The sequence below is a fragment of the Myxocyprinus asiaticus genome, chromosome 28 (assembly GCF_019703515.2).
Source record: "Myxocyprinus asiaticus isolate MX2 ecotype Aquarium Trade chromosome 28, UBuf_Myxa_2, whole genome shotgun sequence".
In the NCBI taxonomy this organism is placed as follows: Eukaryota; Metazoa; Chordata; class Actinopteri; order Cypriniformes; family Catostomidae; genus Myxocyprinus; species Myxocyprinus asiaticus.
In genome coordinates this window covers 20,657,928-20,685,272 of record NC_059371.1, presented here as the reverse complement: position 1 = coordinate 20,685,272, position 27,345 = coordinate 20,657,928, and the positions used below count along the sequence as shown (strand labels likewise).

Here is a 27,345-nt window from a genome sequence, read left to right as displayed (position 1 = left end):
ATATGTTCAATAGCTAAAGTTATATATATGGCTAACATGTGTGTGAAATAGAAGGGTTTGTGCTGTGACTGTACTTTAAATCTTTACATGAGTTATTTATGAGCTCTTTATGTGTATTATTGGTCAGTCAGACCAATAAAATCTTAAAAGTTTTTATTATTTGACATTTTAAATATGCAGAGGCAGGGCAAATTGTACTTAAATGCCACAAATGATTTGACTAACTATTTTATTTGGTAATATTCAAAGTAATTGAAGCTATCAGAACATGTGGAAAATAAACCTGAGTAGACACTGTAAACAGAGTTTTGTTTTTTACTGTATTCAGAGCTCAATCTGCAATTTTGGGGTTTCCAGACAGACACCTATAAGCCCTCGTAGCCAATTTCACACACTGATTTGTACCCAATTTAACAATATTTCTGCTGGACAGTGCAGTTTTAGCTAATATATGAATGAATAATTGATTGAATGATTGATTGAATTGCGCCTCAATCAGTTATCACCTGTACTTGTATCTTTTTATGAATATACACTATACCTGATGTTATACGCAGATTAATTCTCTACAATGAGAATAGCTCTTAAAAATGTGTAACTGACTTTTCCTAAACAATTACTGATTTAAAAATGGATGTTATGTTAAAATAACAAGAGATTCCCAGAAACTGTAATAGGTTGAAATAGAACAGGAACAGAAAACTGTCAAATGTCAAAACAACAGTCTGATATTGAATACAAACAATTCAGTGAATGCTAACATGAGTTTAAGAATTCATTTATTCTACATGTGTAGATGTTGAAGCAAAGCAATGCGATATTTACACATTTTGATCATGTGCCATCATAAAGGTTCTCCCGGTATCGCCACCCCACACTAGGTCTGTGCCCCATCTTGGCCACCCCAGTAAAAATGTCCTGGATACGCCACTGGTTAAAGATCCGGGCTGGTAACCTAGTAACTAAGAGGTTTCACATCAAAGCCATGAAGGACTGATCCATAAGCTATCAACATTGTGCCTAAATGACTACGTACTTAAAGAACCCATGAAATCGAAATTGTAGTTTTGAGGCTTTAAAGGGATAGTTCACCCAAAAATGAAAATTCTCTCATGATTTACTCACCCTCCTGGCATCACAGATGTGTATGACTTTCTTTCTTCTGCAGAACACAAATTAAGACTTTTAGAAGAATATTTACGCTCTGTAGTTCCTCACCATGCAAGTGAATGGATGCCATATGATTACAGTGGTTAAATCCATGTGCTCAGACACGATTTGATAGGTGTGGGTGAGAAATTTAAGTCATTATTTATTATAAATTCTCCTCCCTGCCCAGTAGGGGGTGATATGCAAAAATAATGTGAATCACCAAAAACAGAAGGAGATTTGAATGTGAAAGATAGAATTTATAGTAGCAAAAGGACATAAATATTTATCTTTTTCTCACCCACACATACAGTATCATATCGCTTCAGAAGATATGGATTTAACCACCAGAGTCCTCTGGAGTACTTTTATGTTGCCCTTATGTGGATTTTGGAGCTTCAACATTTTGCCACCCATTCACTTGCATTGGATGGACCTACAGAGCTGAAATATTCTTCTAAAAATCTTTGTTTGTCTTCAGCAGATGAAAGAGACCCCGTTTCCATCTGGTATTAAGATGCATTTTTGGTGATTGGATCACATGTGTTCAGTGTTAATACATGTCTAAACTGGGTCTAAAATGTTTTGTGATCGGGTCAAAAAATCCACATACGTATGTGGTCAACAACGCATCTGGGAAAGTCACGGGACACCATGCGAGGATCGGACGTGTGAACGGCAAGCTCTGCGCACTTTGCTAGTTTTAATGCTTTTTATGACATAAATCGGTGAGATTTGATACACTCTGATCCATAAATGTTCTGGGAGGACAATATGTCAAAGAGTTCAAAAGCCTCGGGCTCTGGAGACATTAAAAGACACTTACGTGCTCGGGCTGACACCCTTGAGTGGGCCGCAGGCCTGGGAGTTGATTTGGTCGGAGAGATGAGGGAAATGCAGCGAGAGATGTTGAACATGTCGGCAATGCTGACGAAGGTCTTTGCTGACTTGGAGGATCTTGCTGTGATATGTTGATTGATCACTGCCATGGAGGCAAATTTCACTAATATGATTACAACAGTGGAGGATGTCGAGAAACGATCAATTATCTGGAGTCATCGGAGAGGGAATTAACTGCTAATCCACTAGCAACCAAGGTGGATTTGGAGCATGTTGGAGGACATGGAAAACCGTAGCTGGCGGAATAACGTCCGTATCGTTGGAATTCCTGAGGGCGAAGAAGGACAGGATATGGTGAAATTCCTAGATGGGCTCTTTCCGAGTCTGCTCGACATAGCAGGCCATAAGATGGAAATCGAGCAAGCTCACATGGTTCCGGTTGGGGGATCTGTTGAAGTTGACAGACCCCGATCAATTCTGGCCATATTTCTGAGATCATCCAATAAAGATCTTGTGTTACGTGAGGCGACGAGTAAAGGAAGGCTTTCTTGGAAGAACCACAGCATTTTCTTTTTCCCAGACTTTGCGAACTCGACAAGTGAGAAACGTGATAGATTCAAGGAATGCAAGAAACTTTTACATCAACGGAAGGTCGCTTTTGCACTGATATTCCCGGCCAAATTGAGAATAGATGCTAAGGATGGCCGTAAAACATTCACATGCCCACAGCAAGCGATGTCCTTCATAAAGTCAATGGAGTGAGTAAGTCACCTTGTGGTACTCACGTTGCAGCCGAGTGGACCGGCTCACTGAACATTTGCTTGACTGTTTGAAGATTCTGCGCGCTCTTTTTGTGTATATAAGGGAAGCTTCTGGCTAGATATATAAGAGAGAGAGAGTCTTTTTTTACCATTCCCTCAGTGAAGTCTGTATATTTACCTCGGCCATTGATACTAATATTGCGCGCTCTTTTTGTGCTGGTTCCGCCTAGCAGTTGGAGTTTATTTTGTAGCGCAACACACCTTTGGGACGGTTTTGTGGATAAATCTACACGCTCTCTGTGCTTAGTCTGCCTATCGGCCGGAGTTTATTTTGTGGAGTATTTCTGGCTAAGTCATTGGAGTAAGTCATTTGCTTGCACTCATGTTGCAGCCGGGTGGACCGGCTCACTGAACATTCGTTTGACTATCTGAAGAATTTGCGCACTCTTTTTGTGCTAGTTCCGCCTAGCGGCTGGAGTTTATTTAGTAGAATAATACACTTTCGGGACAGTTTTGTGGATGAAGCTACACGCTCTTTGTGTTTATTCTGCCTATTGGCTAGAGTTTGTTTTATAGATTATCTTTTCCTGTGTAATTCTGCCTCACAATATTTGTATAGAAACACCAGACTTGAGCAATCCGATGGCAAATTTGTCATGGATGCATGCATGGACTGTTTGAGTTTGGAGGAATGGATGCAGTTGGCACTGTTGTTTGCGGGATTAATGCGCATGTTCTTCTTCTTTGTTTTGTCTGTTCTAGGGGATGTTCGGGGTTTGACTGTTGCACTAATGTTGGAATGTGGTCTTTATAATCCTGTTTTTAACACTATCTATTTTTTCTTACATGTCAAAATGTCAAATGTTATATGAGTGGATTGTCTCTCTCCACGTGGAATGTGAATGGGTTGGGGCACCCCATAAAAAGAAGGAAGGTTATTTCTCTTCTTAAGCATATGAAATATGATATAGCGTTTCTTCAAGAAACGCACCTTTCCCCACAGGAAGCTGAAAAATTTGGAAAGATATGGGGTGGACATCTTTTGTTTAGTGCTGGCTCGAGTAAGAGCAGGGGAGTCATCACACTGATAAGTAAACATCTACAATTAAATGTCTCAAACAGAGTAAAAATAAATTAGGAAGAGTCATTATTGTTTTAGCTAAAATTCAGGGACAAATCTTATTTTGGCAAATATTTATGCACCTAACGTTGATGATCAGGGCTTTTTTATAGATCTTGAAGGGATGTTGCAAGCCGCTGGCACCCCTCATGATATAATATTGGGAGGAGACTTTAATCCTTTGATGGACTCAGTCCTTGATCATAGTAAAGCAAAATTGTGCAAGCCCCCTAGAGCAACAGTGACGCTTCACAGGATGTGTAAATATCTTGGTCTTACAAATATTTGGAGACATTTGTACCCATTTGGTAGGGACTATACATTTTTTCTTCTGTCCATAAGATTTACTCTAGAATAGATTTTTTTTAATATCTAAGTCCCTCATTTCATTTGTTGTTGATTGCTCAATTGGAAACATTTTAGTCTCAGATCACGCCCTGGTGTGTTTAGAGGTGTTGCCACATGCGGAGAAAAAGAAATCATATAGTTGCCGCTTTAATGTATCCCTTTTGCAAAATCCTGATTTCCAACAAAAGCTGAAGGCTGAAATCAATGTCTATATGGAGACCAACTGGTCCACAGTATCCTCTGTGGGCATGGCTTGGGAGGCACTTAAGGTGGTTCTTAGGAGCTGGATCATACAGTATGACTCATTCATCAAATAATCCAAAGCACTGAATTGGAAGGGAATATTAAAAGTGCCGAGGCAGCTGAAGCTCCGAATGTCGTCTAACGGCCTCAGAGAATTGACCCGATTGAAATACAGATATTATACTATTTTGTCACAGAAGGTGGACTTTTGGCTATTCAGGCCAAGACAGTCATAAACTGAGTAGGGGGACAAAGCAGGGAAGCTTCTGGCTAGATATATAAGAGAGAGAGAGTCTTTTTTTACCATTCCCTCAGTGAAGTCTGTATATTTACCTCGGCCATTGATACTAATATTGCTTTTAAAGAATTCTATCTTGATCTCTATAGTTCCACACCTTCGTCTACTGATGAAGATATTAGAAACTTTGTGGAACCATTAAAACTTCCTAAACTGACAAATTATCTTGAGTCTGAGATAACCTTGGCGAGATAATTAAGGCCTTGCCTACAGGCAAGGCTCCGGGGCCAGACGGCTTGGCCGCTGAATTTTTTAGATCTTATGCTACAGAACTATCTCCACATTTGCTAGAAGTTTATACGGAATCATTAAAGAATGGAAAGCTTCCGCCAACCATGACACAAGCTCGGATCAGTCTGATTCTTAAAAAGGACAAAGATCCAAGCAAGTGTAAGAGTTACTGTCCAATTTCCCTGATCCAGCTAAACGTTAAAATATTGTCAAAAATCTTGGCTAACCGATTAAGTAAAATTATGACATCTCTTATACATATAGATCAGGTGGTGTTTATTTGGGGCCATAGCTCTTCTGATAATGTTAGGCATCTCATCAATATCATGTGGTCAGTGGCGAATGATCAGACTCCGGTCGCTGCCATCTCACTTGACGCCGAAAAGGTGTTTGATTTGGCAGAATGGGATTATCTTTTTAAGGTTTTGGAAATGTATGGGTTCAGGAATACTTTTATTGGCTGGATTAAGTTACTTTATAGACACCCTGTAGCGGCGGTACAAACAAATGGATTCATTTCAGATTATTTTACTCTGGATAGGGGCACCCGGCAGGGTTGCCCTCTTTCCCCATTATTCTTCTGTCTTGCCCTGGAACCATTAGCAGCTGCGATAAGAAAGGAGGATGATTTTCCAGGGGTGGTTGCGGGAGGTATGGCGCATAAGCTTCTGCTTTACGCAGATTATATTTTATTATTTGTCTCCAACCCTACTAGATCTATGCCTTGCCTCCACAGAATTATTAATTCCTTTTCTAAGTTCAGTTAATTGGAGTTAATTGGTCTAAATCTGAAGCTTTGTCTCTGACGGCGTATTGCCCTGTAACAGCTTTTCAGCCGGGCACCTTCCAGTGGCCCAAACAGGGCAATAAGTATTTGGGAATTTTATTCCCAGCAACTTTGTGTGATTTAGTTAGAATTAATTTTGACCCTTTAATAAAAAGGTTTTCAAGCAATGTGGGCAGGTGGGCTTCATTACATTTATCTATGATTGGGAAGGTTAATGTTATTAAAATGAATTGTATTCCAAAATTCAACTACCTGCTACAATCTCTCACTATAGATGTCCCCCTCTCTTATCTCAAGCAATTTGATAGCATAGCAAAGTCCTTCATTTGGAATGGTAAACGTCCCAGATTACATTTCAGTAAGTGGTACAGGCCAATTGACAAAGGTGGGCTAGGCCTACCCAAGATTTTGTTTTATTATTATGCATTCAGTCTCAGACATTTGGCTCATTGGTTGCTTCCACCTGGTTTTGTATTGAACAGGAAGTTCTTGCCCCTATTTTGCCGTCGCAAAGCCTTTCTATCAAACTAATCGGAGAAGTTAAGTTGCAACCCGTTATCTCGCATTTGCACGCGGTATGGACAAAAGTATCCAGAGTGTTTAATTCGGACATTTATTTAAATGTTGCTTCAAGCATATGGCTGAACCCAAAGTTATGTTTTAATAAGTCCCCTTTCTGCTGGACAGAGTGGATTATGAGGGAGGTTAATACGCTCTGTGACCTATATGAGAGTGAAGTGTTGAGATCCTTTGAAAATTTGGTTCAACATTTTGGGATTGCCAGGTCTCAATTCTTTAGGTACTTACAGCTGCGCCACCTGCTTTGTACTGTTTTTGGGAGTAGCATACAGCCCCCTAAAGCGGCAGATACTCTGGAAGTGGTGATTACTGCTTTTGGAAAAGGTCATGAGGCATCAGTGTATTACTCCCTGCTAATTCAGAGTCTGGGGGACGGAGCTTTAACTTCTCTCAAGAGATTATGAGAGAAAGATTTAAACTTGGTATTGGAGGAGGGAGTGTGGGCTAGGATTCTAAAAAATGTCAAGCCTGCATCTAGAGATGCAAGGGTGCGCCTTATGCAATTCAAGATTTTACATCGATTCTATTGGACCCCCGATAGATTGCATATGCTTGGTCTTAAAGACACACCCACCTGCCTGCGATGCCAATCAGAAGATGGAGACACAACTCATGTTTTTTGTGGTGTGTTAAGATCCAAGAATTCTGGTTGAGGGTTCAGAGTTTTATGTGTGACGTATTGGGCACTCAAATTTCATTTTGCCCCAGACTCTGTATTTTAGGCGATGGGGCGGTCATTAGTATAGGGGATAAATACATAAGAAATTGGGTCCTAGACAGTGTCATGATCGGTAGACAGATTATCCTGAGGGGATGGAAGTCGGCTGGTGCGCCCTCATTTCGGGAGTGGTGCACGGAGATGGGCAGGGTGGCGGCATTTGAGGAGATGTCAGATAGAAGGCTAGGCAACCTGGGGGTGTTTAATATGAAGTGGGGCAGCTGTCTGACCTTTTTGGAAGGCTCTCGGGGAGGGGCAGTGGAGAGGGATTTATAGTTTAAATGTATGTGATTATTATTTTTATTTTTTTATTTACATATTTTACATATGTTATGTTATATATATATTTGGTTTTTTTGTTATGCTTTTTGGATTTTCGTGTGTGTAATTTGGCTTTGACCACAGGGATGTTTGTTGGGGGTCAGGGTGGGGTTGGGGATTGGGAGGGGGAAGGGGAAGGGGAAGGGGAATAATAGGGGTTAAAAGTTGATTCTGTGCATATATGTTTTGCTTTTCTGTTTCAATTGTTAGAATCAATAAAAAATGTTAATCAGAAAAAAAATAAACGTGGGGCCTAGGTAGCTCAGCGAGTAAAGACACTGACTACCGCCCCTGGAGTTAAAAGTTCGAATCCAGGGCATGCTGAGTGACTCCAGCCAGGTCTCTAAGCAACCAAATTGGCCCGGTTGCTAGGGAGGGTAGAGTCACATGGGGTAACCTCCTCGTGGTCGCTATAATGTGGTTCACTCTCAGTGGGGTGCGTGGTGAGTTGTGCATGGATGCTACGGAGCATAGCGTGAAGCCTCCACACGCACTATGTCTCCGCAGTAACGCGCTCAACAAGCCACGTGATAAGATGCGTGGATTGACGGTCTCAGACGCGGAGGCAACTGAGATTCGTCCTCCACCATCCAGATTGAGGCGAGTCACTACGCCACCATGAGGACTTAGAGCGCATTGGGAATTGGGCATTCCAAATTGGGGAGAAAAAGGGGAGAAAATCTAAAAAAATTAAATGAAAGAAAAAAGAAAAAAATCAGAAGAAAAAAAAACGCATCACATTTGATGTGTAAACACTAACTAGTGAATCAGGTTCATGACTGTGATGTAAACTTAAGGCTATTGACTATTTTAAAAAGGGGCTCTTTGAAATGTCCTGTACCAATTTCCTGTTTTAATAGGAAATATGTCAACATGGGAAAGAATAATGCACTTGTAAAGCCATTACATGGAGTGCTTGAATATCATATTGTTGGAGGCCTATGAAGTTTTCATATTGTCAATAAATATTAGTGTCAGAGCAGACTGTTTAAATGTTTCTAGGTGATTCAACAGTTTCTTGATTTTCCCCACAGGCATATCAGAGGAGAGGTGAAGGCAGTGACCCACAACTGTAGCATCAGAGATATTTTTATGTTCCTTTCCTGAGGGAAGATTGAAGAATATATGTTCTCTTTGTGTGGAAATGTACCCACCCAGAGGTATCCCTGAGGCAAGGATGTGCTGGCAGCAGAGAAACCAAGAAGAGCACACTGGACGGGGTTATACATAGCAGCTTGCAACTGCAAAAACAAGATGGAGATCCGTTGTGAAAATCAGCTCTTACCGATCAATTACGTCAAAAACTTTTGATGCATTACAGTAAATACAGCATTTTACAACATGCATCTCTTAATGGTATTATGCAAATTACATGCTGAATAGAACATTTCAATAACACATAAACCTTTCATGTCTCTGCTACATGTTAAGACAATTGTATAGCATTTTTACTGTGTTGAATGCACAGTAAACATTATTTTGCTCTAAAATATTATCATGAAACTACTGAAACAGTGGGATCAAAAAAGAAAGACTGTTTAAGAAAAAACAAAAACAAAGTCCTCAGTCATTCGAAAAAAGCCAACTGAGCACCAAAGGATTATTTAAACTAAATGCCAGAATAACACTTTTATTTATTTATCTGCTTTATATGGGGCATCATAAATACGATGCACATCTTTTGATTTTTCTTCCCAACAGAATATTAAAAAAGGATTGCATTACAGATTCCTGCATTCCATTTTATTTCATGGAGGGGATAAAGTATGTGACATCAATTATCTTGATGGGGAATTCACTAAGAATTAAATGTGCCCGGTGAAAGCGACATTTATTTGCATGTGCTGTCTGCATTGTTTATAGCACCCGATTCACAGAAGGAATTATGCAATTCAGGTAACAGCGCAAATGCGCCCTCAAAATTATTGCTGAACATTAGCACAGCACAATTTCGAATCTAGTGGGTTGGTTCTGAGTGCTAGGTTGTGGAAGATTCAGCAGACTACTGCAGTCTGGCACACTTTATAGGGACTGAACAACACATCTCCACCACTGTGATCCAGGCAATTAAGCCCAATTTACACAAAAAGGAGGCATGTTTGCCCTGAAATGTATGACAATTACTTATGGTGCAGCACAATTTTAGCACATTTAGCACCTGATTAAACTAGATTATGGGTGGTTAGTAAATAAGACGCAGGGTGTTACGCTGAGATACCACACACAAAAGTGGTGCAACTGTTAGTGAATTCTCCCCTCAATATTTCGAGTGTATTCAACTTTGTTTTTTGTGTTCTGGCAACTGTGGGGACTTTGATACATGCTGAGTTACTGCATATCTAAAAGGGCTGGTGACCACAGCAAGCAGCTGGCTTGGAAAGATAAGTAAAGGAAGTTAATTGACTGCAGGGTGCTTTGGCTCAAATCAGACAAACATAAGGTTATTAAACACTCATTGCCATCCACATATCATTTATGCACACATCAGCCAAGCTATTATTCCAGGTTTAATCATCAGCTGCCCATGTATCTGGTGAAAAACCACCCCTGTCAACATTGCTTAAATCTTAATTAAGAGTACACTGTTTGCCACAACAAGAAAACACAAATCAGAACATATTGTGGTAACTTGTATTATGTCTGATTATAACAGCTTATTGTAATTACAGCTCACAGGGGTTTAAGGGTTTCATCCAACATAAAGTGTGATTTGAAAGGGTTTTGTCCAACATTATGGCGTATAATGACATATCTTTGTGAAAAGGATTCTGAGTTGAATCAATTCCATAATGAAAACATTCAATAAACTGTAGTTCTATCAGGAAGACTTGCAGACTTGAGTGAAATTCAAGATGACATTTATTTGATGAATATAAAACAGAAAATGTAATGTCTCTCTTTGGCGTAAGCCCCGTCTGCCGGTCCGAAGAAGTTGTACTCGGAACTGTCATATCCTGCCAGAGATAGGAGGCAGGGGCGAGGAGTCTACCCCCGTGCAGGATGGGACTCGACTGGTGGTGGTGGGGTGGTGGAGGTTGCTGTGTTAGCACAACTGAAACAGCAATGTGATAATGTGAGCAGACTTATAAAGTATTGGCTTACATATGATTGGCTAGGAGTTACCTAGGTGATGGTGCGATGATGTACAGCTGCTAGTCTTCCTGCTAGAACTATGCTGCGCTTACATTTATTTTCTTAATGATAGATTCTGAAGCAGTATAGATGTGGGATGACTTAAAATACAGATGAAATGAAATTTGTAATGGGTTGCTATCCTAGCTCATTTCTTTTAAGGAAGTAGTCCTAATGAGCACCTGTGTGAGTTTATTATTGACAGTGTTTTCCTTTTAAGCAGGCTAAACAGACCAGCCTTTTGGACACCATCTTTTGATCTGCATCTGTAACTTTCCAGTAGATAACGCAGTCTAAATGGTGAACAGAGATGTATCCTCAACGATGGCACACAGTTACAAATGACTGGCCAAATTTTCCAGATTTAGCTCAAATAAGCTTTAAAAATGTGTCCCTTTTTATTACGTATACGTATATTTCTGAACTAGGGCTTTTAATCGATTCGAAAGTGTAACTGCATTAATCGCAAATAATCATATTATATAATATTTACTGAGAAAATGTGAAGACATTATTGTGGTAGACCAGTAATGCATTGAATTGGCATTACAAAAAGTGGCTTCAGAAATCAATATATTGTATATTTACAATATATTATATATTGTGAATAATTTTTATTTCATTGAACATAAGCCTGTTATTTATCTAGACTAGGGGCCAATCACACAAAACGCTTATATTGCATTCTTATAATGCAATTCTTTAATGTTTGATCTAATATGTACACATGCATCAGACATCTTTTTTTTGGTTGTGTCATGTCTTACTGTTTTTCGTCTTGCACCAGAAGCGACGTGTTTTTAAGATGTAGTCTTAAGTTAAATGTAGCTCAAAACTAAACTGCTGCATTCTGACCATTGTTGTCATTTAGAACTTATATAAGTGTATGGGGAAATGAAATATAGCTTCACTACAAGGCTACAAGAACACATACAAAAGGGGTGAATGGGCAGCTTTTATCTCTGATTAGCCTTTAACACAGTTTCATGGTTAGAGAATGACCTGTTTAGATGAAACAGTCCGCATTGTGTTTGAGGAGGCTGCTGCGTGGGAATAGCAGGCTGCTGCTGTCCTTCTCCTGCTGTGAGCCTGATGCTCAGCACTCTGATGTGCAAAACTTGCTGCAAACTCTCTCTTCCTGGATATGCACAGTGGGAATGGAGACTCTTTTCATTTTAAGCAATCTACTGGGGCCAGGGCTTTTATTCACTTTCCGTGATAAAAAAAAAAAAAAAAAGCAGGCAGAATATTTAATATGTACATGAATTAGCCCACTGGAATTATTTATACAAGGTTCTGTGTCAAGCTTGTCATTGCATTCCATCCGAATGTGCTACAATATTGTGCTGCTGTATGTTGCTGCAGCAGCTTGAAAGACTGAATCCTTGAAACTGAAATAAAGGAATAGTTCACCCAAAAATGAAAATTCTGTCACCCTCATGTTGTTCCGAACCCACATAACTTTCTTCTTCCATGGACATAGAGAAATCAGAAAAATCAGAAAAGGAGAAATTTTGAAGAATGTACTTGTCGGTCTTCCATGCTGTAACAATGAACATGGATTGGAGCTTTCAAGCTTACAAAATGTCACAAAAGCATCATAAAAGTATCACAAAAGTGGGCCATATGATTTCTGTGTTATATTCCAAAACTTCTGAAGTCATAAGATAGCTTTGTGTGAAGAACAGACTGAAATTAAAGTCATTAGGTACTGAAAATCTTGAAAATACTGAAAAAACTTCCACCTTTGTTCTCTTTGGCACATTAAATTTGATGCTTTTTCTCACACAAAGCTATCATACGTATATGACTTCAGAAAATTTGGATGGACCCTCTTTATAATACTTTTATTGTGCTTTTGCATCCTTTTGAAAGCTGGAAAGCACCAGTCCCTGTTCATTGTAATTGCATGGAAAAGAGCGACCAGTCCTCAAAATAAAATATTCTCCTTTTTGTGTCCTAAAGAAAGAAAGAAAGACATACTGGTTTGGAATAACATAAGGGTGAGTAAATGATGACAGAATTTTCATTTTTGGGGTGAACTATTCCTCTTAAAACAGAATTTTCTTAATGACCTGACAAAAGATATGTGGATTTTTATATTACTCATTCCAGCTTTCTACCTCTCAGTTCATCATTACTTTTTCTGCTCTCTAAAATATGGGGGTGGAAAGGGGTTACATGAAAAGACAGAGTTAAGACACAGACACATTGTCTCATGGGTGTTCCTCCTGAACAAAGACTACACTTCATATCAGAAAAGCACCCGCTTGTCTGTTCTTGCATCTTCTCTACCAGGTACCGATTCTGCACTTCTTTAATCTGCAGTAACGAAGGCATACCTTCAAACATTCCCAACAAAAGGTAAGGTTTTTCCACTAAGGGATTGATCAAGTTTAAAAAGTTGAATACTTAAAGAATTTTCTCTGATCCACTCTTGTCACAAACACATGTTTGGACTGTATATACAGAATGTTCCTATGCATACTGCATCTAAAAGCCTCCCTTATAAAGTGTGCCATTCACTTTGCTCTGCTTGGGACTTTCATTGGCAAACGGGTGTTCTAAATTATTTAAGACATATTTCATTGCTTTGCCTGCCATGCATTTGGAGAATACTATGCAGGGCAAAGTGTCAGGGTTTGGCCGATAAGTTTCCCGAGTTAGCCCCAGTTGGTAGATGCCATCATTACACTATTATGCTGGCAAAAGGATAAATTCTCAATTTATGGCTATCCAAAATTACCTGTGTATTCTGAAAAGTTTTTTTTTTTTTGCAAGCCACATAGGCTGATAAATCACAAATATTTCAGTATATTATAGTATTTTTTATCATATTTGGTCAAAGCCAGAAGCTACACCTACATATGAAATATGCACCTGGATAAAAATCATCTGAAATGTAGGCTACAACGTGAACCAGACACAAAGGTGGAATTTTCATTTCCAGCTAAAGATAAATATTCAGAAGTGTAACCAAGCACCCTAAAACTGCTGCTACCATTTGCAAGCACTTATTTGTGCACATCAGGATTCAGCATTGTTTTTTGTATCAAGACCAAATACTGAACCAAGCTGGATATAACAGCAGAGATGTGGTGCATGCTTTCAGCTTTAACATTACACTTTGACAAGCTGCAGAACGACACACAAACCCAGCCCTCTCATTAGGGTGAGTGCCAATGAATAGGTGCCCAAAATAATTTCTTATTTCTTCTTACAAAGTAAATAACAATAAAATTGACTAAATAGGAAAACTTGTATTCTTAAGAACATAATTTGTCAGCTATGCAATTACACATGTGAGATCCTAAAATATTGGGGATGTGTGATCACAAGAATTTTGGAACCTAAAAAATGGATCCCTGATCAAAATGTTGAGAAACCCTGAAGTATACGGATACTCATGAGAATTCTGTTATCAGAGGAAGGATTCGAACCAACTTCTGAGAGCATGTGAGCTATGAGGTGACTTCCTCTTGGGACCTGTGGGCTACAGCAACACTTCTAAACATTTTAAGCAAGGCTGGAGCTGTACACTACTTCAAAAAGGACTATGACAGAATGAATATGAAAAAACATGAAACATGAAAAAACACATGTTCTGTAGGTTTAGAGGAATGTTCGTTGAAGACCAAAGAGGGAAGATGCATACATACTATTAGAATTGCAGCCTGACTGAATGCAAATGTATGTGTTCAGTGTACACCTTAGCTTGTGGCAGAAAGTCTGAAGTGATCACAGACCAAAACAATTCTAGAGACTATATAAAGTCCAAAGTGCCTTCAAAGTACTATACATCCCAGGCAAACAGAACACAGACCGTCAAGGTTGATAGGAGAGACATCAAAACACGAGAGACACTGACATCAGGATCAGATGAGAATTTAAATATTTTTTATATTAAAAAAAAAAATAGAAATATAACTAAATCTGGAATTTCATCAAGAACAATATATTTTTTATATATACATTTTGAACTTTCATTCTATCTTTCATTCGATCTCAGTTTCATCATGCAATTTTGAGTGGAATATGGAAATATAGCCTTACCTGGTATGTCCCTGATGTTGAACAGCAGATAATAATCTCATTAATTGAATTCGTTTTTAATCTAATTAAAATGCATCTGGCATAATACAATATCATAGGAGTCTATTGTCTTAAAAAATGCCACTGTTCTAAAAATGGTTTTGATAAAATTGTTTCCAAATTTTCCAAGACAAAAATGTCAACAAAGCCTGAGTTTGTTTAGACAGGCAGTTGCTGAATTTGACTTAGGACTTAAGCTAAGATGTCAAGGACAATCTTAAGAAGATCTATCTGTAAAAGGCTATGTTTTTTGCCTTTCATACGATTAAAAAAATCTCAGTCTTAACTTGATCACTGTTTTAAACTGCTGTGTGACATGCTGTCCTTGGGTATGACATGCTAAAATAATTTGAACAGACTACATAAAATATTTGTACTTTTTCAAATCTATTTGTCTCACTGCAGAACTTTTGAAATGAACTAGTGAAATCAAAAAGCTGATTAAAAGTGGAGACAAACTTAAAAGAAACATTACAGCATCTTAAAACATATTTTCTCTTATATAAATATGTACATTTTAACATAAAAGCTTGATGTTGATAAAAATTAATTATTCCCATAAATAATGGGTATAAGTTCCATTTTGTTTCATTGTGCATTTATAATGTTATATAGTTGTATTTTGCCTTGTGTTTTTGGTCTAATTATGAGTAAGACATCAGTGACCTCGATGAGTATGAATATCACATTCCAACCTCAAGTGGTGGACAAGATCATAAATAGTCTACAGTTGATACTCAGCAGACAGTTTAAACTGGATTAGATCAGAAAATACTGTGATTGCATTGGACTTTGAAGAAAAAGTAAACATCAGAACTCAAGATGAAGAATCATGATTGTCCCGGCAGAAGACTTGGACTGAAAATGCAAGCTTGAAATAACTGCATCATGGCGGAACTGTGCATCAACCGAAAGATAAGAGGCAAAGTGCCTGATGTTGAGTCACACAAACCAGGTGTGTGATTGCAATGTATTATAAAAGAGAAGATATATACATGAGGGGAGGTTGACCAGCCACGCGTGTTTGATTTAATTCAGACACCCATCTTTTTGCAAATACTATGTTAGAGACGTCACCTAATTCACCATGTTGTGCAGTAAGGAGATGACAGGTTAAAAGTTGACCAAGAAAGAAGCACTGAATCACTGAAGCATTACCATATGTAGAAGGCCTCTGTGCATATCAATGAAATCGGGTGGGAGTATAAAACAAAATACATAAAACGACATAAAATGACTTCTGTGATTAGCTGAATATTATGTTCTAATGCAGTCTTCTCTTAAGTGTATACAAATGCAAATTCAGTCAATAACAATAAAAAAACAAAGCACTCCATGCTCTTGCTTACCTTCAGATCATGCGCTTTTGGGGTAAATACAGGCACCCGGCAAGCCAGTAATGGGCACCAGAATGGAGGCTTAGTCTTTTCATCATCCTCTACACACACCCAGCCAGGCAAGTTCTCCTCTCCTACATGAGCAGTTATAAGCTTAGCCAGAGGCACAATGCTGTCACTGTAACTCAAAGCATAACTAGCACATTTATACACTTGAGAATGAAGCCATGAAAATAATAAGTAAAAGATTCATGTCAGCAACTCATTTCCAACAGGCTGCACTTACTGAGGGCAATTTTGGCCAGATGCAGACGATTGACCCAAGAGATTTTGCTAATTGGGCTGGGTGTACTAAAGACCACTGTGAAGCTAACTGGACGTCCAGACCTGTCAAGGAATATGCACATACTTACACAAACGGCAACAATCTGAGAGGGATTTAACACAATTGAAATCCAAGTGAAACAAATCCTCTTTCGGTACCACACATGACTAAAATTAGCATGTATAGCTCACTGTGTGCCAAGAGTTGAAAGAGTGTGTGTGTAGCAGTTCATTCAAAAATGGATTTCAATCATTCCAAACCCATATGCAGTCATTTTTATTTTTCATGGAACACAAAAGGAGAATTTTTTGAAGAATATTTAAGCATCTTTACCATACAATGAGAGTTCTTAGTGACCACAACTGTCAATCTCCAAAATAGATAGAAACACAAAAGTCATCATTTATTGATAATATTGCCCTCCCCTGAAGCTTGCATGTAGTCTGCATTCAGAAGTAAAACAATTAATATCGTAAAAATCTTTGTTTAGTACACATGGGCTACGTTCACACCACAGCTGAATGTGGCTCAAATCTGATTTTTTTCACTCACATGTGACACAGATCTGTTAACTGGATGACCGTGTGAACAGCCAAAAGCGCTTTGAATCTGATATTTTCAAATCCGATCTGGGCCACTTTCATATGTGGAAATAAATTGGATATGTATCTGATTTTTTCCAATGTGTCTTTGGTGTGAACAGCCAGGTCAGATTTAATGTGATTTTTACATGAATCTACCTCAACATTCGTCATTTGCATGCTTGATTTCCAGCGTATATACGCCTGTTTTATTTTCAAACATTTAAGTGCGAGTCATATCTGTCTAGTTAATGCATTCAGTTTCTTTTTAAGGAAAGAAAATAAAAGTATAAGCTTCAAAAATTGGGTTCAGTGATTTGTTTGGATTGCACGTTAAATATGTGTATGAAAAGATACATAATATTATAATTAATTTTATTTATTTATCACACATTATATGTTTGCACATATACAGTGAAATTCTTTTTTTTCCACATATCCCAGCCAAGCTGGGGTCAGAGTGCAGGGTCAACCATGATATGGCACCCCTGGAGCAGATAGGGTCAAGGGCCTTGCTCAAGGGCCCAACAGTGGCATCTTGGCAGTGCTGGGGTTTGAACCCCCAACCTTCTAATCAGTAACACTGAGCCTTAACTGCTGAGCCACCACTGCCCCTGTTTTTGCATATAGGGTAAAAAATAAAAAACGAATTTCCATGAAATATGAGATATTACTATGAAATGAGATTTCTGTTTGAGTGCTCATTTTAACTGAACACCATTTACCTGCAAGTACTGCTAATTCATGTGTACTAGAGTGCATTTAAATAATACAAGCTACAAACATCTTTTTCATACATCTTTTTAGCATTTTTATAAAAGCAGTGTTGCAGAGTCTGTGTTAAAGAAGAATCTTAGCTCAAAAGTTAAAACATGATTTTTGAATGAAAAAAAAATCATTCCTTCATTTTAACAGTAATTGGGTCCTGACATCCTCTACAGAGGACAAATAAAGAAAGAATTATTATTATTTCTTTTCTTTTCAAATAAACAATTATTGTCATATGTTTCTAATGCACCAAACTCTACATTGACATTAAACAAACTTGCAAAAACTTTTTTGCTGGGTCTCGGGAGGATAATGGACTATTGTTTTCTGGTAAGAGCAGCATTCTGATTCCTTAAAAAAATCCTACTTTTGTATTCCAAGGGGGGGTGGGAAAAACAGCGTACAGATTTGAAAGTACAGGGTTCCCACCTTTTTTGACCAATGAATTTCATAGACTTTTCAAGTTGTTTGTAATTTCTGGGAACTGGATTTTAAAAATCATTTTGAAGACCGTTTCGCTAATGTATCATTCAGACTGATTTGTGAGCCATTTTGACGAACTAAAAAATAAAAAAATACTACTCAAAAGAAGGATTCGTAAATCACAAATCAGACATCACTATGGCCTGCGAGCAAGTTCTGCGCTACACAAGCTCTAATCAAGAATACTTGAAGTGAAACATTTTAGAGAATTGTATTCACTATATATTTCAATATTTCCAAGGCTTCCGAGACTTTTAAGGCCTAGAAAACCCAATCTTAAAATGTCCATATATTTCCAGGTTTTCTATAACTGTGGGAACACTGTAAGTCATTTTTGGGTGAACTTTTCCATTAAAGAGCTAAAGTATGAGGCAATTCAGCTAAAAGCATCATTATGTGTGATGACACATTAGAGCATAAAACTGGCTACCATAAAAGCTGCATAAAAGCTTCATCTGAAGTCATTTGGCTGTGTGGGGGTGACAGAACAGTTGCAAAGAGCCAGTTCAAGACAAATCCAGAAATGTAAACCCTTCTGATATAAGTCTCATGAAATGGATGAATATGTTTCAGTCAGTATAACTGTCATATCCACCCACATCTGAGGGGTATTTAGTGCACTGCTATGTTTTGTCTAGTCTGTGCCCACTGGCATAAGTGGGTAGTTGGCACTCACTTGTCAGGCTTGCCAGGAACCATCAGTCGTAGACGGCACTTGTTGGCACACTGGATCTCGTCTTCTTTAATGCGGATGAGCCTCTGAAGAGCCATGCACCAGTCCTGCCCCAACGTAGTGTTAAGATTCTGCACACGCACAGAGGCACATTCAAGGGAGACAGCTGTCAGATTGACTAAGTACCAGTTACCACACGTAGTGCCCTGCTTTTTGACATTCAGCACAAAATTAGTGCAGGAAGATGTTAGAGAGTGAGAGAGTTACACAATAGAGAATCATTTGCTGACAAGAGACAAAAATAGTTCAGGTGAGCTGCTTTAAAGGACAGTTCATCCAAAAAGAAAGTTTTTATCAATTACTCACCCCCATGTAGTTCCCAACTTCCATAGAACACAAAAGGTGAATTTCTGGAGAATATCTTAGACATTCTTTTTCACATATTTATAGCCCCACCATAAAAGCATCATAAAAGTAGAGCAAACAACTGGTGCGCTATATTCCAGGGTAGTGTTGCACCAGCTGTGCATAAGGTCTCACTTAAGTTGAAACATAAAGTTCACACTAAGGGCTTAGTAACTACTAGTTAGTTTGTAACTAAGTCAGTGCGTAATTTGGTTGCACCACCTGTTCTTAAGACAAGACTTAACTAGTAGGTTGTAAGCTCTCCGTAACGTAATGTGTAGTCACATAATATGACGTTTACCTGTATTGATCCAATAAGCAGCCTTCAAGTTTGCACACAGAAGTGTTAAAAAGCCGTGAATTCAGTTTGATCTTGTTACGGTTGATGTTCAAACCTTGTTTGCTCATGTAACTGTCAGCTGTAATAAATTATATCTCCACTGAAATACGATATGTAATAAAACAAGATTTTATTAATGGTATATTTAGCCTATGTAAATAACAATATTTAATAACTATCTAAAATGAATAAGGGGCAATAAATAAATAAGTACTAATACAACAGGCTGGAAAAATAGACATTTATTCATTTTAATATCTATTTCGTATGTTGAAACTTGACACCGTGCGGCGTACACAGGAAAGTGCACCGTTAGATCAGTTTCATGCTGAAGAAGTACGTTTTTTACATAATGTTTTCTCCCGTAAATGTAAACGAGTGTAAATGCCAACACCATCATATATGTCGAAAGGACTGAAGCCTGTCAACCAAAACATAAGCTCACCGATGTCAATAAATGAGTCTGCTTTTTTATTTCATCCGTTACTCCTGGTCAGAGGCTTCCATAAATATTTAGTTTATACAGTATGAAGGGTTACGTTCTACCTAAGTTTACTGGTGCAATGTTCACAATGACTTAGTGCCCATTTATGCCACAACTAGGCTAAGTTGTAACTTACGTATAGCTGGTGCAACCGGCCCCAGGTCTTCTAAAGCCATAAGCTAGCTTTGTGTGAGTGAAAGTTATCAACATAGTCTCATGAGAGTTCATCACAACCCTACGAGGTGGCGAATTTGTACCAATTTGTACAACTTCATTTGTACGAAATCGTGCGACTTATACATCAACAAATCACAGACGCCTCACAAACACCAGTTCAGAACCCTGAAGTGGTGCTTTCAGGGCTTTTAACCTTCATTTCATGCTTATGTTTACGCTCTGGGCAGGGTAAGGTGTACACTCTATGTCTAGGTTTAGGGATGAGGTTTAGGTAAGGGGTTAAAGTTATGAAAACAGTTTTTGATGAAACTGATTTTTGATTAACACAGAACAAACGCCACATAGGGAACTACAAGGACATGAGGGAAGTGTCTTTCATTGGTGGGTGTATAACGAATGTTATTTTGAATGAATGAACTCTTACGAATTTGCCACCTTGTCCCATTGTGCCGAATCCTCATGAGATCGGGGCCAAATTCAAGTTGTTATTGAATATTCCCCTCCAATGAGTGTCCAAATAATTGAGTCAGTGAGTTGAACCTGATAACCTTTTCTGTCTGATTTGTTAATAAATCACTCAGACTGGTTTTGTCACATTTACATGCTTTTTAGTCATTTTGGAGTTTTAACACCCCCAGTTTTCATTCAATTTTATAAGTGACAAGAACACTAAAAAGTTCACCTTATCATAAAACGAGTAAATAATGACAGAATTTTTAGTTTCTGAGTGAACTATTCAGCTTTTTAGTAGTGCTTTGGATGATTAGATTTTACCTGATAAGACCCTTGCAGGGTGCCCACCAACAATGTGACTTCCTCCACCACTGTCAAATCATGCTGTAACTCCTGCAGTTCTTGATACAGTCGGGGTGGTCCCAGAAACAGCTTCCCTGAACAAACAGCATTTTCATCGTAATCAGTAATTATATTCACTGTAAAAGATTTAAATAATGCATCTATACATAGGCGTTGCTAAACCACATTAGCTTTAGCCCCCCCTAAAAATATGTGATTAACTTGACTGTCTCCCAATTTACAAATCTGAGATTATATGATCTCTTCTCTCTTCACATTTGCTGACAACAGCGGCTGCAGTAAGATTATTTCCACTATTATATATTAGTCCAACAAAGATATTTTTACACCACGTTCTGTCGTTTTATATTGTCTTTGTATTTTTTGGGGTGCGTCGATCCATTTAGTTTATGTAATACAATGAAGAGATGATCCGCTCTCTGATAATAAACTGGTAATGTTTTTATTATATGACTTAAAAGGGGAAATGGATACAGCGCACAGGCCTTCCTCAGTGTGTCTTCATTGTATCACTATTATATATTCCCACTCTGTGTTCAGTACAATTAATTTTATCCTTCCTTCTAGTCAAAGGAAGGACAGAGTTCAAAGGCAGGCCCACACCGAATCTGCAGCCACAGAAATTTCTGCAGATTTCTGCAAAATTGGAACACCCGTCTTTCCTAAATTTCAACACATCCCTGTCCCATTGCGAGTTTATTTATTAAATATTTTAGCTAATCAGATTTTGACATCAGCTACCAATAAGTGCACAGTAGACAGTGGCGGATTTAGGCATGGGCAACATGGGCAGTTGCCCAGGGCGGCATTTTGCGGGGGGGGTGGCACGAGGCACCCACACAGACACCCCCCCCCCAACCCCCCCGTCAACAACGTTGGGGGCGTGTTGAAGCGGGTTTCGCCCAGGGCGCCATAAAAGCTAGAACCGCTACTGACAGTAGAGGTCTGCACGGGATTGGTTTTTACATCCCGCTCCTGCAAGTTTCTATCCTGCACCCGAACGCTCCCGCAGAATTTTACTCCATGTTCACCCACTCTCTGACCACAGTGATTTTCTTCCCGACCGCTCCTGTTCCCATAACCCCGCATTTGTCTTCAACATAGAGCAAAAGCCATACAAATAAACAACAAGTGTACATAAAGAACGTTTTCATGTTTTGTTATTGCTATTATCAGATGGCGTGTGAAAATGACACCAATTTGACTTGCCTGAAGTTGGTTTCTTAACACTAAATTTGCCATTTTCTAGTTCAAGTTTCACATCCATCCATTGAGTGTGCGCTTTGCTCTGCCATTCTTCTAAAGCCCCGTTGACTACCTGCCTGTTCTAAATATTGGGTAATTTAATACAAAAGCTGTGTGCATATTTATTTTACGTCATAAAAAAAATAACAATTATTGTATTTTGTTGTTTTTGTTTTTTTTGCATTCATTAATTAATAAATTACAAAAAGAGATCAACATCGGATTTTTCAGACTATTCTCTGACCGCCCACTCCCGTCCACATCTCATGTAAGTACCATCCACTCCCGCCTTCAACAGGAATGGACCTCTAGTGCACAGTACTCTCAGCTCAGATTAACACATTTTTAACATTCTGAGATTATGCACAGAAAATGTGATAATAGTGTGCGGCAATCTTCGGCAAGGAGCGCACACGGCTGTCACAGAAGTGCACTCCATTTCTCTAATTTGAATGCTCTCTGTTCCAGTGAAATCATAAAGTAATACACAATCAAATACACCAGTGTTACAAATATACAATCTACTGACAGACATAAACTAAACTTTCATTTGTTTATATGTTAAAAAGTTAAGATTCGACCTTACAACCTCTATCACTTAAAAGCAAGAAGTAAGACTCAAATCCTGGAATCACCTCTTAGACATTATTTGTCTAAAGAAAATTAATCTTTTTAAGACATAATCTACAATCACTGTATTCATTTAAACTGCACAATGAAGACTTTAAGAAATTACAGACAGTACAGTATTATTTTCTGTTACAGAATAACTGCTGTAAAGCTGCTTTGAAACGATGTGTGTTGTGAAAAGCGCAATTCAAATAAAAATGACTTGACTTGAACCCTGTATCCAGAGCAAACTCTTGCAGTGAGATGGTTCAACTTACATTTCTGTGCAGTATTTGCATCACACCGAAAGCTCAACCACAGCAGGAAAAAATAAGATAAGAAGAGCATTGAAGTTGATGAGGCAAATACGAAAAGAGAAAAAGTCATCCAAGGATATTTGGTGCATATCATCCAGGACTTAGTCCCTCTGTTGTGCCCTCTGACAGTGAGCGTATATTTCCCCTGCTGGAGAGCATGAGGTGGTATTTGCATTGAGCCTCATAGAAGCCAGAGGTCTTATAAACAAGATGAATGTAGCAGGAGGACTGTGCAAAAATATTTCTTCTGGGACCAGTGATTTGCTAAGGTAAAGCTGGCATAACGGTGGGAAACTGGAATTTTGTTAACCAATGTCACAGATCCGTTGCAAATATATTCAAATGATTTATAAGGAGATTGAATAGTAATACTACATGAATCAGCTTTCCAGACATCAAAAAACCAAGTTGTTTATTTAAATATTATTTTATAATTAAATATTATTTCATGTAGGGCAAGACTTTATATATCAGAATATATGTGGGCATTCCATACCATCGGGCTAGGCCTAAATGAGTTTGCTACAACAATGCCTGAATAACATTTTTTGGCTATTGGTTAACATTATCATAGTGTATAGTGTGTCGTTTGAGACACGGCTAATGAAATCATTCACAATAAGACCAGCAGCCTGTATTAAGAAAGTAAATAGGGTACATTTTTAATTCATGTTGACATTACAAATACCTACCCTGTGAGTTGGTGGAGCTCAGGCGTCTGCTGCCACTCTGCTGGTAGACGCTGTCTTTACGTTGGGGGGTCTCCTGGCCCACCTCCACAACTTGAACCTGCAGCAGGGGGGCGCTCCACTTAACTGTGTATTTAGGCCCCACAGGGACCAGACTGCTGATATCTGGAGGGCCCCTGATTCAACATGAAATAATTGCTTCAAGATCGCACAAAAAAGTCCAACTTGCAATTAGAAATGATATGTGATCAGAGGACCTCTGAATGATAGTGACAGAGATCGAGGAATCAAACAGACAATTAGAGGCTTTGTGATCAGAAGCCTAACACCACCCACTGAGATTTTTGGAAATTATTATTCATATATTCCTCAGTTATGCATGATCTGCACTGAGAACACTTCGATGAGATTTGAGGGGTGCAGGAGAACTTTGAAGCCAATGTGAAAACATACTGATCCAGTGTCTTTGAAAAGTGCATGACCCAGTGGTCATTAATGAAAAAAAAAAAAAAGTTGTCTTGTTACCTTGGCTCTTCAAAGATGTTATCAATGCCTGTTTCAATGTATCTACATATCAACCATTGAGAGGGAGATAAAAAGGAAATGATAGCCTTAATCCATAAACATGTACAAGTAAGTGAATTTAAGTTTTCTGGAGCAATTAACTTGCAATGTAATTGCATAAGCCCCATGTAATTTCCTATTTCAGTTTTAGTGTCCTTTACTGGCATGACTAAATTGTACATTACATTGTCAGTGTGTTTGCAGCACAGCTGCGTAAAACGAGACATGCAATGCACAATATACTAACAATAGTGCAAATAAACTAATAAGATTAAGGATTGCACTACATAAGTTTGGGCTCTTTGTGGTTGAAACATAAAATTGCTAATTATTCTCAAAGGAACATTGTTTTGTTTTTATGTCAGTTGTACTTCGGCACTGCTCTTCTGCGTGGATGAATCTGGTTTGAGGAATACTCATGATTGCCTGTGATTACCATATCAAAATCTAACCCAACATTTCTTAATGTAAAATCATAATTGTAGGTAGGGTGCACCGATTGATTGGCCACCGATCGAAATCGGCCGATATTCGTCTTAAATCCGTGATCGGCAATCGGCTGATCGTGCCTAGATTTGCAGCACGCAGGGAATCACACGTACACTGCTACTCTAATAAATGAGCGCTTGCTCAGCCCTTGAAGCATGACAAGAGTGGCCTTGGGAGGGTAAGTTGTTGTTGGCAATTCTAAGCATTCACGAATTTAAACTTTCACACATGACTATGCCATTTGGTTTTTAAAAATGTGTAAGAATTACACATTAATGAATATTAAGTTGCCCATTTTTTAGAATCATTAAGCACTGTGAGCACAGAGAGGATAAAGAGCCAGCAAATGGGTATAAAAATGAATGAACAACAAATAAACATGCAAATACAAATCTAAGTACACGTGATATAACTTGAGTCGCGACAATCAGACGTTGTGTTGAGTGATAGAGACTGTTTGAACGATCATGAGCACTTTCAGCTTCACTCTGTTTAACAGGAGTGCTCTCGGTGTCAAACATGCGCGCTGTCCAGGTGCTCTCAATATCTCTGTCACTCATCTCAGCGCTATTCTGTGAGGATCCCAATTTAAATCAGATTAATGTTGGTCACATTACCACTAATCACAGCAATTACATTTTAACCATAACGGCACCGCGTCTTCATGCATTTGCTTAGTAATTACAACAAGACACCAAAGACAGTAAACAAATCATAGATATTAATGATTTCTCACTGGAACAGTTTTATAATGGATATATTTTTCTTATTTTTGAACACATCTCTGCTGTGTGTGATGCTCTCATGGTTTTTGGTTGGCAGTATGTCACAATGACCTTTTGATATTGACAACAGAACTATTAATAACTGTTTTCAATACAAATAAATGTTAGCAATTCACAATTAATCTAATTTTAATGTAATTTTGGTAACACTAATAAAAAGGTTTCATTTCTTTAACATTAGTTATTGCATTAGGTATCATGAACAAACAATGAACAGTATATTTTTACAGCATTTATTAATTATAATGTTAGTTAATAAAATTACAGTTGTGCATTGTTTGTTCATAGTGCATTAGCTAATGTTAACTAATACAACTTTTGATTTTAAAAATGTAATAGTATATGTTGTAACTAACATTAAGTTAATTAGTTCACGTTAACTACAGTAATGTTAAATAATGTTAACAAATGGAACCTTTTTGTAAAGTGTTATTGTAATTTTACTGTGTGGGGCATAAACATAACTGCAGCATATAACTTGCAAAAGTGTGGCAAAGGACACTTTAACATATCGGATGATCTTAGTGTTAAAAAATCAGAGATTGATATCTGCCTCAAATTTCCTGATAAGTGCCCACTAATTTTAGGCTTGCAGTAGTGATTCGGTTTAAGGTTTTTCGAACACAGGTTTTTTATGTACTTGCTCAGTGATGGCATTTGTTCATTTCTACTGACAAATTAAACATGAACACCACTGTAGGGTTCCTTTAACAAATAAAATAAAATATCTTGTTCAGTTTACTTAATTAAAATGAATGAAAGCAACAAAATGTAAAACAAAATTTAATCATAAAATTATTTTATTGAGTTCTATCCATTTATATTTGTAAAACTGAAGTATTTGAGTTGGGACTACATTAATAATTTTGTGGTTAAAGTAGCATTGATAAAACTGGGCAGGAAATTTCTATTTCCCAGCATGCTTTGCATGGGACTGGATATAGTGAACAAATGTTGAAATTAAGTGTTATTTTATGCATTTTTAGCAAGATGAGAATAAGAGGAGATTTGTTAATGTTTAATGTTCTTTTATAATGGTATTTAAAAAGATGGACTGTTCTGATGGAACATTTGTGGCAAAGAATGGCGCTTATGCTTAGGTTGAGGATGGACTTCCACTTTTAATGGGATACTTATTTTGATTGCTGATTAGCTCTATAAACAGTTTAACTGCCCTTACACTTGCACACCTGGCATATACTAATGTTTATTAAAATAAATTAAGTTGGACCAATATAACAAAATGAATTAAATAAAACCATAGTAAATTGTATAAAATTAATTAAAAGTAACAGTAAACTAAGAAAGTAGCCATTCTCTTTCATAAAAAACAAAACAGAATGCAGTGCAACAGTGTCTGCCCACTTTTTAAGCCATTTTGGTTCCGGAAGTGTTTTTCCCATTAATTGTTTTGATCGTGATTTCATAAAGTACTACATATAGGAGTTCTAAGCCATGAACCAAATCAACCAGCTCCAAGGTGAATCACACAAACTTTGATTTGAAGCAAAAAAGTCAGACAAAAAAGACAAAAGGTACAATACAGTGTACTTAACGATCTTCATTAGGGAATGAACTACAATCCCATGAAGCACTGTAAATGCCTTAAGTGAAATACAAACAAAGGGAAAATATATAA

General features: G+C 38.0%; 1 protein-coding gene across 3 annotated transcripts in view; it reads right to left on the bottom strand.

Moving 5' to 3' along the window:
- The window catches only part of LOC127419468 (rho guanine nucleotide exchange factor 10-like protein), a 58,765-nt gene that overhangs the window by 7,966 nt on the left and 23,454 nt on the right, over positions 1 to 27,345 (bottom strand). For all 3 annotated transcript variants that reach the window (XM_051660876.1, XM_051660875.1, XM_051660877.1), the window contains 6 exons: positions 23,872 to 24,044; positions 20,967 to 21,082; positions 18,790 to 18,917; positions 16,243 to 16,343; positions 15,969 to 16,090; positions 8,550 to 8,636 (listed from right to left, as the gene is read on the bottom strand). In XM_051660876.1, coding sequence (XP_051516836.1) covers positions 8,550 to 8,636; positions 15,969 to 16,090; positions 16,243 to 16,343; positions 18,790 to 18,917; positions 20,967 to 21,082; positions 23,872 to 24,044 — 727 coding nt within the window. The remainder of the gene's footprint in view (positions 1 to 8,549; positions 8,637 to 15,968; positions 16,091 to 16,242; positions 16,344 to 18,789; positions 18,918 to 20,966; positions 21,083 to 23,871; positions 24,045 to 27,345) is intronic.